The sequence below is a fragment of the Pavona decussata genome, unplaced genomic scaffold (genome assembly GCF_977016875.1).
Source record: "Pavona decussata unplaced genomic scaffold, jaPavDecu1.1 SCAFFOLD_115, whole genome shotgun sequence".
NCBI lineage: Eukaryota > Metazoa > Cnidaria > Anthozoa > Scleractinia > Agariciidae > Pavona > Pavona decussata.
Window position 1 is genome coordinate 1,134,250 of NW_028145529.1, and position 14,260 is coordinate 1,148,509.

The 14,260-nt window shown below is 38.3% G+C and overlaps 1 protein-coding gene across 2 annotated transcripts; it reads right to left on the bottom strand.

Annotated features, from left to right (window-relative positions):
- Nucleotides 1-35: 35 nt before the first annotated feature.
- Nucleotides 36-14,238, bottom strand: LOC146469931 (testis-expressed protein 9-like). Of its 2 annotated transcripts, XM_085122768.1 has the most exons (14): nt 14,100-14,237; nt 13,835-14,001; nt 13,108-13,171; nt 12,205-12,269; nt 10,031-10,094; nt 9,341-9,438; nt 6,962-7,161; nt 5,877-5,959; nt 4,241-4,327; nt 3,343-3,429; nt 2,456-2,520; nt 1,650-1,719; nt 798-932; nt 36-275 (listed from the first exon to the last, which is right to left on the bottom strand). In XM_085122768.1, the coding sequence occupies exons 1-14, from the start codon at nt 14,100-14,102 to the stop codon at nt 201-203; spliced, it is 1,263 nt and encodes a 420-aa protein (XP_084978894.1). In that variant the 5' UTR covers nt 14,103-14,237; the 3' UTR covers nt 36-200. The 2 variants fall into 2 exon arrangements, with proteins under 2 accessions (XP_084978894.1, XP_084978895.1); XM_085122769.1 differs by lacking the exon at nt 798-932 and having other exon boundaries at nt 14,100-14,238.
- Between the last annotated feature and the right edge of the window lie 22 nt (nt 14,239-14,260).

Below are 14,260 nucleotides of genomic sequence, written 5' to 3' on the forward strand. Positions count from 1 at the left end.
ATTTATCAGTTATAATAAAATCACACAAGACACAGTAAGATAACACCAACAGTTTACTTCTGTCTAACATAATTAAATAACTTAGTCTCTTATGACGATGAGATTTTTCAAATATTGCTCAAATGCTTTGTAGTCTTGCACACTAAGCAAACAGGGTTTTATTTACAAAATCACACCAAGGATTGATTGTTGATGGAGTTTTAGTTCCCCCAGTCTAATGCTTTGACAAATTCTTCCTCTGAAAATTGAAGCAGCTTGGCAGCTTCGATGTGCATCTACAAGAAAGGCAAAAGAAACAATACAAATAAAAATAACATAAAAAAACGACAACAACAAAACAGCGGGAACATCAGCGCAATGCTTGATGAGAGAATAGTTTAGGTTTTCAGTGTGCCCATCAAATCACGATATCTTCGATATGTAATCCCATCAAATTAGAACAAAAAATGTACCAGTTCACACAACACTCTGAACTCCAAGGTGGACGAAATAGGGACTTTACGAAAACAAGACGGCGACGGCAACGTAGGAAGCTCCCACCTCCCCCGCTCGTTCCATTTTATACCTTATACCCCCCCCCCTAGGGCAGATTTTCTACCCCCTCTAGTATTCTTCTCGTCACAATCCAAGATCCGCATAGCCTCCCACGCAGTCGTTTTTAGGGGACTCGTATTACCTCCTCCCCACGAGTCCCCTAAAAACGACTGCGTGGGAGGCTAAGATCCGCAAAGCCTGCGTCAAAAACTGAGCGTATTTGCCTGCGCTGTAGGCATCAAATCGAATGAAAATATTCTTACCTTTTGTCTTTTTAGGACATCAATAAGTTTCATTTGTTTCTTGAAGCCCGCCATTAACTCGTTTTTCTGTTTTTCCAGTCGTTTGTTTTCAGCCAACAGCTGCTCAATGCGTTTTCTGTCTTGTTCACCAGAGTCCTACAAAAATACATACAAACACTTAAATCGTATAGCTTACTGAGCTATCGCTGTGAAATTAATTCCTGGTAAAAAAAAAAAAAAGGGTTGGTTTTAGAAATAAACAGCCCAGACTGACAGTGGTGGACTTCTAAACTGCACTAAACCGCCCTCGGTTAGGTCAGTTGGTAGAGCATCGGACTACCGTGCGGGAGGTCGTGGGTTCTAACCCCGGCCGAACCAACACTCAGGGTCTTTAAATAACTGAGGAGAAAGTGCTGCCTTTGCTCTGACATCTGCTAATGGTTAGACTTTCTAGTCTTCTCGGATAAGGACGATAAACCGTAGGCCCCGTCTCACAACCCTTGTTTGTAAATGACGTTGTGGGACGTTAAACAACCCACTCACTGATCGCAAAGAGTAGGGGACGTAGTTCCCGGTGTTGTGGTCTGGTCTTTGTGTGTATACTCTCACCAGTTGAGTGCTACGTCGGTGGGGAGTAGAAATGAATGTTTGGTTTATCAACAGAGTTGACAACTTAAGGTTAATTGGCCATCGTCAAGAGATTTGAGTGCTGACATTTCAAACATCCCTTCGTCGATTCGCTCTGAAGAAGGGCTGATGATCAACAGAAAGACGCGAATGACAACAACCTCTTTTACAGGGTCTCTGAAGAGGAGAGACCCTGGGAACGGGTGGAATGACAGTGAGCATGTTAGATCACGTGTCACAACTCACCTTCGACTGGTTCTTAGCTTTCTGTAGAGCGGTCTTGTACTTCTCGGCTTCTTCTAACGCCCTGTTTAACCTGCAAGAACCAATTCACGTTCAAAAGTGAAAGTGAAAAAGTCAAGCATAGAAACTTTAAATCTTCCTGACAACTTCAATAGTAATGCGTTGAAATAGAAATATTATGCACAAAAGGAATATCACGTTACATCTTTACTAATTGTTAAAAACTACTTATTTTTCCTCCCAGCAAGGTCCACCTCCCTCTAGCTGAAGATTCACTGCTCACAAGGAGCCCAATAATTCCATGGCCGTTAATTCTGTTACGTGTCTAATACCTCGCATGCGTGAGTTGACACTTGTTTTCATATCTCAAACTGACCTTAGACACCTTATGAGGTTTAAAAAATGTCGTATTCCTTGTCGTCATAGTATTGATGTACAGGCGTAAACAGAACCCCAAATTTTTAGGCAGAGAACTGAGTGAATAGAGCTCCAGCTAGGACAGGAACATCATTTAGGGGCTTAGCATTTCAAAACGATTAGCTTTCGTTTATCATGATGGGTAACTCTATGTAAATACGTTAAAAATTTCAATCTTCCTCCTGAGCTAGTCCTCGTTGGTGTAGTGGTTATGGATTGAAGAAATGAGGCAAACGACACAGCTACAAAGCTTACATTATTCTGTTTTATTTTCCTTCTTTTCCCCCTAAGTTTGAAATAAGTTTCACGTCATGTAATTTTAAGTGAATGTCCAAGGTCAGTTTATGAGATGGACACTTGTGTTAACGCATGCGTGCACTTTTATCACTTACCTAACTTCTGTGACATTTTTATTGGAAGCTGCTTGTTTCTGGTCTCTCTGAATCGAGTCTAGATCCTTAAATTAATAATTGATAGTCAAAACACGGTAACAGTAAATAAAATCAAACGTATCATCTTCCTTCACTAGAAAAGGGCATTGCATGTAAACCCATACGACAGATGCAAAAGAGCAGGACGTCAGGTAAGCTTACAATCTGCAGCCTTTTTTGGGTAACAGTAATAATGAAAAATTCCCTAACTATCCACCGATCATGAACCAGTTATTAGCGGCCACCAATGACAAATCCTTAGGCAATAAAGCCAACAATGAAGCCACAGAAATGAACACTTTACAGGTATATTTTGGAACCACCTTGCCATTGTAAGCAAGCAAACTCGTTCACAAACCCAATTGCTAGCAAAAAGTTAAACTCCTTGACTTTTTACTTACTTTGGAATAGGATTTAGGAGTTCCCTGACCGTGTCAACCCTGAGTAAATTCCATTGCAGTAGACTGACTGTGAAGTTGGTAGCCAGTCTAATCACTTCATTCATCAAATTATACCCTTCAAAATAACTATTGATCAAACTGTTTTACCGTGATAACCTGAACCTGCCAAACAGTTTTTGTAACTGTACATTTCTTGAAACACCAAACATTAGAATTGCCATATAATTGAATGCCAAGTCAGTTATATCATTCTCCTAAAATTGTGCTAAAGCAGTCAAAAATGGTGCTCTACACCAATACACAATACTGTTGATGTATGTGGTACATGCATCAGCAAAGATGCATTTCTTAAAACTTTAATAATATTTATCTCTAAGACATAAATCTGGGAGAAGATTGCATGAGGACGAAAGAGATCCATTCTTAAAACACTGACTTGTTGAATACCTTTCTCAAAGCGACCAGTTGTTGTTCTAATCCTTCATTCTTATGTTTGCACTCATCATAAAGCTTCTTGTACTTGTCAATTTGAGACTGTATAAACAAGAGAGGGCAACATGCTTAGATAGGAAATAAGAAAGGAGCTTTTAAAGCCACTTTAATGAAAAATAATAATAACATAAAAAAACTGCTATGTGTTTTTCAACAAACACAAAAATGTGAATACACCTTTCCTCAAACAAAACAAGCTCATCCCTCTCAAAATGTTAAGCACATGTACTGGGAGGTAGCATAACAGGAGAAACCGACAGCAAGGGCTGGAAGTGTTTACTGTTTGCTGAGGCAATCCACTGTCAACTATAGAGATCCCCTCTGGCGGAAAGGGGAGGGGAGGGGTTGGGGAGACCAGGCATAGGCAAGGGATTTGACTGCCTGTAATGGGGGCTTATGCTTTAATTAGTGATTCTTTTGGTCAAAAAATGTCAGCTACTTTCAGATTCCCTGCCTTTGACCAGCCTTCCACTCCCCCCTGGAGCTCAATATTGACAGGTGCATAAATAGGACGTTATCAATACAGACAGCAAACAGTCCAGCTGCCTCCATCTTCTCAAAGACTGGCAAATCTAAGGGAGCTGTCCATGTGGCCCTAGTCTCCTAATTGCCAAAGACAACACCAACTGGGCTTAAGTATCAGAATTCACAAACATTTTGAATTTACTTGTGGCACAACTTCTCTTTTATGCCACAGAGCCCCACCCCCTAACATGAAGTTTTGGATCCACCACTGTGTGCAAGCTGTGGTATAGGTTCTGTGTCAAGCCACTCAATGTTGTCATCAAAATTAATAGTCACATTACAAACAGCAAGCAAGGATCAAACAGTGTACTGTACATGTAGCCCTGACCTGGAGTCCTTGGTTTGTTTTCTGTAACCTGCCTTGTTCGTCTGTCAATTCCTTCACTTTCTTTTCCACTGCTGTCGACTTCTCATCCTACAAAAATGACATACCGTGTAGCAGAAAATTTTGCGGGAGTTTTATTTTGCGGATTGGCGATTTTTTGTGGTTTGCGGGATCAAAATTTGGCGGTTTGAGATGACTGAAATTTCTACTAGGAACTAATTTTTGCGATGCTCTGGTTCAAGCAGCAGAATATTAAGTGGAACAAACCTGAATATTTTCAACTTTTATTGAAACAGTCAATTGAGTCACAGTTCACTCTAGTTACGAATTAGAAACATATCACTGTTATACCTTACTGCGCAAAGGAAATGAAGAACAAAACAAAAAGCCTACCCCTACCATGCACAGCCAAACACTGTTTCATTAATATTGTTTACCACGACAGGTATTACCATATATTATTTTATAAGAAAGCAGTATTAATTTTTGAATTACCGTAGCTGAAACCTTTCTAGGCATACAGAGGGGCTTTCGAGTGAAAGATGTACTTCAGCTAGTATACAACTTTGAGACCTAACTGGGAGTGGCCTGCTAAAATGCAAAACTATGCCCTATTGTAATGCAATGAGACAGACTCAGTCGATAATAATAACATTCTTAATCAGTTGAACTTCTGCACTTCTGTCCAGGCCGCCGCAGATGCGCCACTAGAACATGGTTGGTCTGCTGCACGATTCAAGTCTGTGCGTTCCTGCAGATGACCCATTTGTGACAATCTAATGTACTGAATTGCTTTACTCTTGACAGCTCTAGTTGCTTTTTCCAATGAAAAATCATGTTAATGTTCTTGTTTAAGTCCAATGTCTATCGCTCCGGTGGCATAAGTCTATTAAAAGCGCACATGTTTTAAATTTGACTGAAGGAAGTTAGTTTCTGCGGCGTTTTATTTTGCGGGTGTTTTTTTCTGCCGGAACTAATTTTTGCGGATTGAGGTCAATCCGCAAAATTTGCAAAAATTAGAACCCCCAAAATTTTCATGCTACACGGTACCAATATCATTGTTATAGTATTAGTGTTACCTGCTGGAAAGCATTAGGCTGATTTAGCAATAGAACGGGAACATCAGTTGACAACGGCCCGCGCATCAAGAATGCCCGTATATAGTCGAAATAGACTCGCGTCCAGACTATTCCGCAAGCTCTCGCGTCGCTAAATCAGCCCATTTTGTTTGCAATAAAAACCTATCATTTATATGGGATTTCCATTTTTATCACAAAATCAAACATTGCAGAAACGTTTCCTGAAGGAATTCAAGGCCACACACAAAAACGCCGGTGAATCTGAGTTAAAACAACGAAAAGAGATCTGAAAAATTATGCAACATAGGTCATTCATGCACTGAGCCCTTAAATTATCATAGCTTTAGGCAGTGAATTTTTCTTTGAATAAAACCAGTTGACCCTTGATCTTTCCTCCTGCCAGCCCAGAGTGGGGAATTACAGGCCAGGAATGAACTTTTAAAATACATAAATTTTATTAATTAAAAATACATTGTTCTTTGATAAGGTTGGAGCACACAGTTCACACAATGCACCTACATATTGATGCTAATCTCAAAAGGAGCACAAGGCTTGTGTACCTTTTTATTGCATTCTGCCACAACTCTGTCCAGCTCTTCCTGCATAACCCTCAGTTTGGCCTTAAGAAATCGTATTGTGGCCTCTGTGAACAAGAAAATGAAATTAGGATTATTAACAGACCAAGATTACGTTCAACTTGATAAATGTTCATGACCTCAAGACGTTGGATGCAGATCTTGAAAATATGGTCTTTGGAAAATGCCATGCCTAGAGTTGTCCTTAATCATTTTGAGGAGAACAAATGCTACACTATGAGAAATGCAGATAATTCATTTTGTGATTAATCAACATGAAAATAGCCGATTTAATTTTTTTAACAATGTTAAAAGGGAAGTATCATGCAAATTTGCTGTCATTTCAAAACCCAAAAATGTTTGTCTGTCAGCAGAAACAAAGAAATAATTGTCAAGTTTGTTATAAATTATCACCCTAGTGCAACAAAACTGTCGATTAGTGCCTCTGGCAAGTTCTTGCATTTTTGTTTCCAAAATGCACTAGAACAGATCACAAGTTGTTCCTTTCAAGAATTGAGATGATTTCTTTCCTCTCGTCTTTCTAGAATTATTTGGCAGCTGATTGAAGGTCTCATTTCATCATTTTTAACAAAAGATTCCCAAAACACCATGATACTTCCCCTTTAACCACATAATTCATAATGTTTAAAGCATTGAACTGAATGCATGAAATATAGGTGGTGCGTTGGCAATTCACAACAAAATATTCCCCAAAACTCTTACTGGTGCTGGGTCTTAATAAAACAACTGCTTTCAAGGTTTCCTTTATCAGCAAGCAAAAGTATAATTATTGCCTCAAATACCAGTGGCCAAGCAGAGACCAAAAAACACTTACAGTGTAAGTTAGAAACCATGTGTCCAAATCTAAGTTTCTTGCCAGACTGAGATATACATGTAAGTAAATGTCAAGCACAATGTATTGCATAAGCATTGATGCAAAAGAATCACTCTCATCATTGTCACCACAAAGTGTTACAAGTGAAACATCAACACTGTATTCAAGACCAAAAATATTGTGAAGCCGGCCAATACAACTTCTTTTAAGGATCTAGTGAGAGATTTTCACAAACCTGAACCCATTTCCTCAGCGCCAACAGGCAAAACATTGTCATCAGCAGTTGTTGTGTAACTATCATCTTGTGCGTCATCTTCCAGTGCACTGATGGCATTTGCCAGAGTAATCCTGTCATGAAGCATGTCCACTGTTGGATCAGTAGGAACAGGAGTATGTGTTACACTCCCTGGGGCAGATGCTGTCTTGGATTTAGGTCTGGAAGAATAAAGGAAGTAATGAGAGTGGTTGCATAGTTACACTACATGTACTTCGTTTTCCCAATGACAATAAAGATTTATGGATTTCAGACAAAATTAGTGAAGAAATCGAGACAATGCTCCAAGCGTGCCTACTTTTTGTGTACACACCGGATTTTATTTGTTTTGTTCTTGTCCCCACGTTAAATTACAAAAAAGATTGCTTGTGAAAGTCATAGCCAATGCTTTCAGTGTTCTCCTTTTCAGGCGGTAACAGGTAAAATTTACCGCCTGTAGCACCACTCGTTACCGCCTAAAATCCTTTGGAATTCTTGAAAATTCAACAGGTAAAAGAAAAAAATATAGCTGCTTCAGCGACGTAATCGGTATTTTATCCTTGTAAAAGAATAAATAAACAGTTTAAAAGATAAACTGCACTGGCTATGGTTTGTGAGTTCTATCTGTGGCTTCTTCGCACGTGCATCTGTGGTTGTTTATGTTCAGTTTCACGATGAAGCGACAACGAACGTTGTTTTCATTTCTCTCTGTCGGCAATGGCAAAAGTCACGAATGGAAACAGTTACAGCCTGTCGGGTAAAGTAATTTTAGATGTTGCAAGTGTTTGATATGCAAGTAATGCAGGAAAATCAGTTCCTTGAACTTCCCACGTAACTGTCCGGCGGCCTTAGAAAACTGGTGTTGCTAAATTGACCAACATTCACGTGTGGTGATCGAGAACTTCACCTTGTCACGAAATGCTCCACATTCAGGTCAAAAGGGTTTGAAATCTATTTCAGACGACGTTTTGAGAGAATCCTTGACAATAAAACCCTTTCAGAACATGGACGAAAACGAATATGCAGCGAATTTCCTTTGATTTTGAGAGAAGACCGATGATTCTGTAGTGACACTTCATGTAATCACAGCAAGGATACCCCGGAAGTGGCTTTTGTCTATTTTTCTTTGACTTTAGGGCAAGAGAATAATTTAAGACAACGAATAAAACACTTGTAAATGAAAATGCTGTTCACTTTCATTTGACATCTAATGCCAAAGGTGAAAAAAAAGGGCTAAGCAAAAACCGGTTTTGTTTTCTATGTTACCTCTTAAGTGCTCCTGCTGCAACAAGCTGACAGGAACAACGAGAAAATTACAAGGAACATTCTGACAACCATTACTCTTTTGTATTGTATTTAATACTCACACAAACTACCTAACAATGAGGGCAAAACTTGTATCTGTAAAGGTTTAATTTAATGTCGGCGCTGAAGTTGACAAGAATAGAGCAAATTCAATTTCATGTAATGTACTGAGCAGACCTAATAAACAAGGCTGCAATTCCCTGATTGCTCTACCGGTTTACAATGCTCTTTTACCTGCTGTGCTGAAAAAAAGGGAGAACACTGTGCTTTTAACATACTGACTGTTTGCTGTAAAATCCAGGAAAATCCAGCCTTCAGGCAAAATAATATTGATCGTCATATTTAAGAAACCAATACAATATACAAGGCTGCTTCCTAACAGGAGCCCGGTAGCCTGGGGGGCCCAGAAACTGCTCTGGGTGCCTGACACGTCACATGTTGGACTCCTAACTTCTCAGCTTTTGGCCCTGTGTGCTCCTTGAAATTTTTGTTAGACAACAGCCTTGAATATACACTGGGTATGATAAGCATATTAATTTTGGAACATATGAAACAGATATATTTAAACTGCAGATGAAAGAATGAGTAAGTTAATGAACATTGCAGTTATGTATGCACAATATATAAATTGCAAAAAGAAATCCTGAAAAAATTCAGGCTTGAATGGGATTCAATCCCATGACCTCTGCAACACCAGTGTAGTGCTCAATTGAGTTATCAAGCCAACTGGGAGCTGATCATTTTGTAAATTTGTTTTCATCCATAAACCCGTCATGGTGAAGTGATGGTTTAGGAGAATATAATTTTTTAATATGAAATTTAAGAACACAAAAAACTGAGCAAGCACGATATTTGAGGGGTGAGTCCTGGAAGCATTCTGAACATCACTTCACCTTTGACGGGTACATTACAAATTAACAAAATGACCAGCTTCCATTTGGCTTGATAGCTCGGTTAATTAATTTTTCCAGGAAGCTGCTTTCTGCTGCTGGGGGAGCTTCAACTGCATTTGAGTAAAACTTTGGACTAAAAAAAATAAAGAAACATGGTCTTCACCTTGTTGTCTTTGTTCTTGACGAAGGTCTTGCTCCCTGCTTACCAGCTGCACTACTTAAAGGTCTGACATGGCTGCCACCCCTGCCTGCAGCTGATCTCTACAATAAGACACAATAAAAGAGATTATTATAAGGCTGAACTGGGCCATCACCAAAAGGGGGCATTCTGATTGGTTTGCTAGGAAGTCCAAATTTTACTCAAACACTGCTACTTTGAGATGAACCACTAGCTCACATGGGTTTGGTTGACACAGACTGATTTTGAAAGGCAATGGTTTCATGTCAAGTAGAAACATCACTCCCTTAATTTTGTTTGGCCTACAATTTTGTCACGGTGCCATAATTAATTCTTAGAAAGTGGGGAGAATAAACATGTGTTTGAAGTATTTAGCTATCCTTTTTCCCTCAGGTACAGTTGTACATGTAAATGGCAAATAATGTGTTTGCTTTTGAAACATTTGCAAAACAGCCATGATGATAAACCTTTGTTGAACTACATGTAATCTTGACTAATAGTAATAATAATCTGTTTATCAATAACAGTAATAACTACAATTAACAAATTATTACAATCATTAATTATTTCTTTTCTTCCATTGAAATTATCAATAAAATCTGTTTATTAATAAAAGACACAATTTATCTACTTTATGGCATGTATAAACATAACAAAAAAGTCACAAACCAATACCTGTTTGTTAGCTGCTGAAGAGGGTTTGGTGACTTGTGAAATATCTGCTGATGGTAACATATCACTGAAAAAAAAAAGTCGTATACTTAACACTGTAACTGAGCAGGGGAGAGCTTGGCTATTAAAATGATAGTGATCAATCCCAAAGAGTACTAGACATCCTTTACCTCAGTTCAAATATTTAATGGTGAATTGATTTCCTTCTAGATGAGTATTTAAGTGTGACCATTCAAATGAATTCAAAGTTAATAAATAAATTTAAATTATTTAAACCAGCTCCCTGACATTTTTAGCTTCTTAGTTATTTCAGGAAGCTGGTAAGCCCTTAACATTTCAAAATCAACTAAATGTATTAATAACTTGATAATCGGGGTAATTAAGTCTTGTTGTTGTTGTTGTTAATAAAACAGAAATTTTCATTTTAAATAAATTCTGTTTCTTGCTATGTTCTCAGTGAAATTTGGTATTTCATATATTTAGTTTGAATCTGACTGTACTTGAATGTCAAACAGTGAATTTAGCAAAAAATAACTTGACATGCACACCTCCCTTCCCTCTAATTTTTTCCTTTTTTGTGCATCTCCTGTCAACATGTACTTGTTAAGCACTGCATCATACTAAAACCCCAGGGGGAACCTTGTCGACTGAAAAAAAACAACCTGAGCAAAACACTAAATACTGGTATTCATGGGAAGGGAAAGAAGTGGTGGGGGTCTGGACAAGTGGGTCTACAGGGGTAAAATATGGATTGAGGAGAAGCAGGAGCCTGAAGTGTGATCCCAGAGGGATAGGAGGTGGCAGAAATTGAGAAAAAATATTACTAACAGCACTCTGTTATAAGGTGCAAAAAGGTGGGAGTCACTAGAAAAGGGGTGGGGCCCAAGGGGGGGGGGGGGAGGAATGATAGGCACAAGAAATTATAGGGAAGTGTGCAACCATGTAAAGACTAAGCTTGTAAAAATACAGGAATAATATTTTAGTTAACTTATTTACACCTTTTGCTGTTCATTTACGCAAAATATACATTCATTTACGCCAATAGTTGAAACTATACGGCAAATATACGTTCATTAGCACTTCCATGAACTTTATTAACGCGAACAAACTTTCAATAACGCTACTTGCATATGTATTAACATTCAATAGCATCCACGGATGAACAATTGCACCTTTGGACAATCATTAACACCAATAGAAAATCAACTGCACAGTATGACAATCAACTGCGTATTAAAGACATACAATAATGCAATTTGCATAGAGACGCACAATCAATTGCACCTTCATACAATCGTTTATTCGAAATGGCCAATCATTAACATGAACTGACAAACGTTAGTATTTTTCGAATAAACAATAGGAAGAAAAAAATATTCGTTAGGGTCATTCATTGTAGTTACCTGTATTTTAAAATACTAAACAAAAACACAAGAGTATATACATTATCATTAACATTTTATGTTTTTTTTTTTTTTTGCACAATCTTTTGCTGAAGCAGATATAAAATGAAAAACATTTTACTGTACATCTACAGTACTGTAACAAACAGAGTACGCTGTATGAACAAGTAGACGTATTGGAGACAGAAAGAACCGAAGAAAATCAAGCCACAAAGAAACAGAATCTTACTTGAACAACGACAAAGAATTATTCAAGCCTTCGAAGATGTTAAAGAAGATTATTTGACGGTTGCCGCTACTATCGAACCATTTTGAAATTTCTTTTTCCATAATTGATTGTTATTACTACACACATGAATGACCCTAACGAATATTTTTTTCTTCCTATTGTTTATTCGAAAAATACTAACGTTTGTCAGTTGATGTTAATGATTGACCATTTCGAATAAACGATTGTATGAAGGTGCAATTGATTGTGCATCTCTATGCAAATTGCATTATTGTATGTCTTTAATACGCAGTTGATTGTCATACTGTGCAATTGGTTTTCTATTGGTGTTAATGATTGTCCAAAGGTGCAATTGTTCATCCGTGGATGCTATTGAATGTTAATACATATGCAAGTAGCGTTATTGAAAGTTTGTTCGCGTTAATAAAGTTCATGGAAGTGCTAATGAACGTATATTTGCCGTATAGTTTCAACTATTGGCGTAAATGAATGTATATTTTGCGTAAATGAACAGCAAAAGGTGTAATAAGTCTTTAAATACATACTCCAAGTCATCTTGTAATTCCACCTCTGTAGCAGTAGGTCTAGCAAGAAGCTCTTCCTGATCAAGCTAAAGGATTACACAAAAAAGCAGTTAACACCAAAACTAACCCTTCTCATGTTGTCACGATCAAGGTGACAAGATACACTGGAGGAAACACCAGACCAATGTACATGAAAGTCAAAGATAAACCAACAACAGCATAGCATGGTTGGATATGGCAGAATAGGGAGCACTATAACAAAAGTAACAGTTACTACTAACAGTAACTGTAACGTCACAGTTTTGCCACTAGGTAACTTTTAATGCCAGTCACTCCATTAAAGAAATTGCATACTTAGTTGAGTCTCAATCCAGAAATGGGAAAATTATATTGCAAGAGACTACGGTACCCCATACAATTTAACTATAAAATCACGGAGCATACCAGTACTTATAGATAATTTGCACCCAATATGGCTCCAAAACTGTGCAGTCTACTTTTGGAACAGATGCAAAAACTAATAGTAAATAAAATAAATAAACAAATTGACTTTCTTTAACAAGGGTGACACTTAACAGCCTGTTATGACTGACAAACCTGTGGCCGTCAGATTCAGGATCAAACTGGAATTTGTTAATGTCAGTTAGATTCAGGATCAAACTGGAATTTGTTAATGTCAGTTTTTGAAGAGCAGGGAAATCCGGACTGAGACCAACATAACTCAGGCCACATCATTTTTATAATACTGAGTCTGGGAATCAAACCCAGGCCACATTGGTGGGAGGTGAGTGCTCTCACCGTGTACCACTGCACCACCCCTGCTCCCCAGAAAGCATATGGATATTAAATAAACATCCTATTCTTGTAAATTTTGTTACATGCAAATGGATCAAGAACAATGTGAACATAGCACTTCTGCTTTACCATGACTTCTTCTGCCTCTTTGATTAAACTTGCAGTTCTTTCCTCCAGCTCTGCATTAAGTCGCCTGGAAAGCAAACAAAGAATCTCAAAATATCAAAACAATATCAATTGGTAATAGTTTTTCTTATAGAAAGCACTCACAAGCTGCATAATTCAGAAGCTAAAGGACCACTCACACAGTTACAAATACTTTTATTATACAGCAAACTGAGTGGATCTAAAAGGTGTTAGATGAAGAAGGACGTAATGCGCCTATGAATTCGAAACTTCAACATCCCCACCTCCCCCCCCCCCCCCCAGGCATTTGAACGTTTGACAATTAGGTCCTTCAAATTCCCCTCTACCCTTAAGCCCTCCAAGACTTCTTCTCGAGGACAAATTCATTCAATCACTATTGACGCTTTGCAAACAGTGATACATTAATTCCTTCAAAAACTATTTTGAAGCCGTTGTGAGTGGGCCATTCGTTCACAAAGGCGAAATCGATCCTGTCCTGTCAGAATTCAAAATCTACATGTTGTCCCACAGAACTATAATCTGTTCATGTTATCCTTCAGCAGCATGGTTAAGAATATATAAAACTGTCCTATTGAGGCCTTAAACTGCTGTTTAACAGTAAAAACTAAAATCCAAGCTTTCGCCGATCAACGGCATCATCAGGGATACAGAACTATGTTTTGGGTTTCACTTTAAACAAAAAAGAACGAAGTTGAAATTTTTAACTCACATGTATTCTTCCTCCTTGCTTAGAAGGCCCTGTGCGATGTTCTTCGTCTTTCCAGAAGGAGGCTTTTCCAAGGATGAAGATTTGATAAGCGAACTGCCAACTGATTTTCGTCCGCCATTTGTAGAAGCAGAAGTAGGCCGTTTAGCGGCCGAACTAGGGCGTGAGGACTGGGAAAAATAGTTATAAACGTGAGATATTATGTTATTAGACCACAATTGTTTTTACCGTCCGCAACATCAAAAGCAAAAATAACATATAAGCTTACCATTTATACAGCAACAACTTTACAAATGTACATGTACTAGGCCGCCATTCCCGGCTTTCATATCGTGAGAGACTGGGGCGATTTTTCTTCGGACGTTTTGCGTGACGAGCGAAAAGAGCGCATGCGAGAAGGGAGGTCATGTTTTCGGATGCATCGCCAGT

Excerpts from the sequence above, each read along its gene's own strand:
- LOC146469931 (XM_085122768.1), bottom strand. Across the intron at positions 12,270-13,107 it reads AAGAGGCAGAAGAAGTCATG|CTTGATCAGGAAGAGCTTCT; the intron begins GTAAAGCAGAAG and ends GTAATCCTTTAG. Across the intron at positions 7,162-9,340 it reads TCAAGAACAAAGACAACAAG|ACCTAAATCCAAGACAGCAT; the intron begins GTGAAGACCATG and ends TTATTCTTCCAG.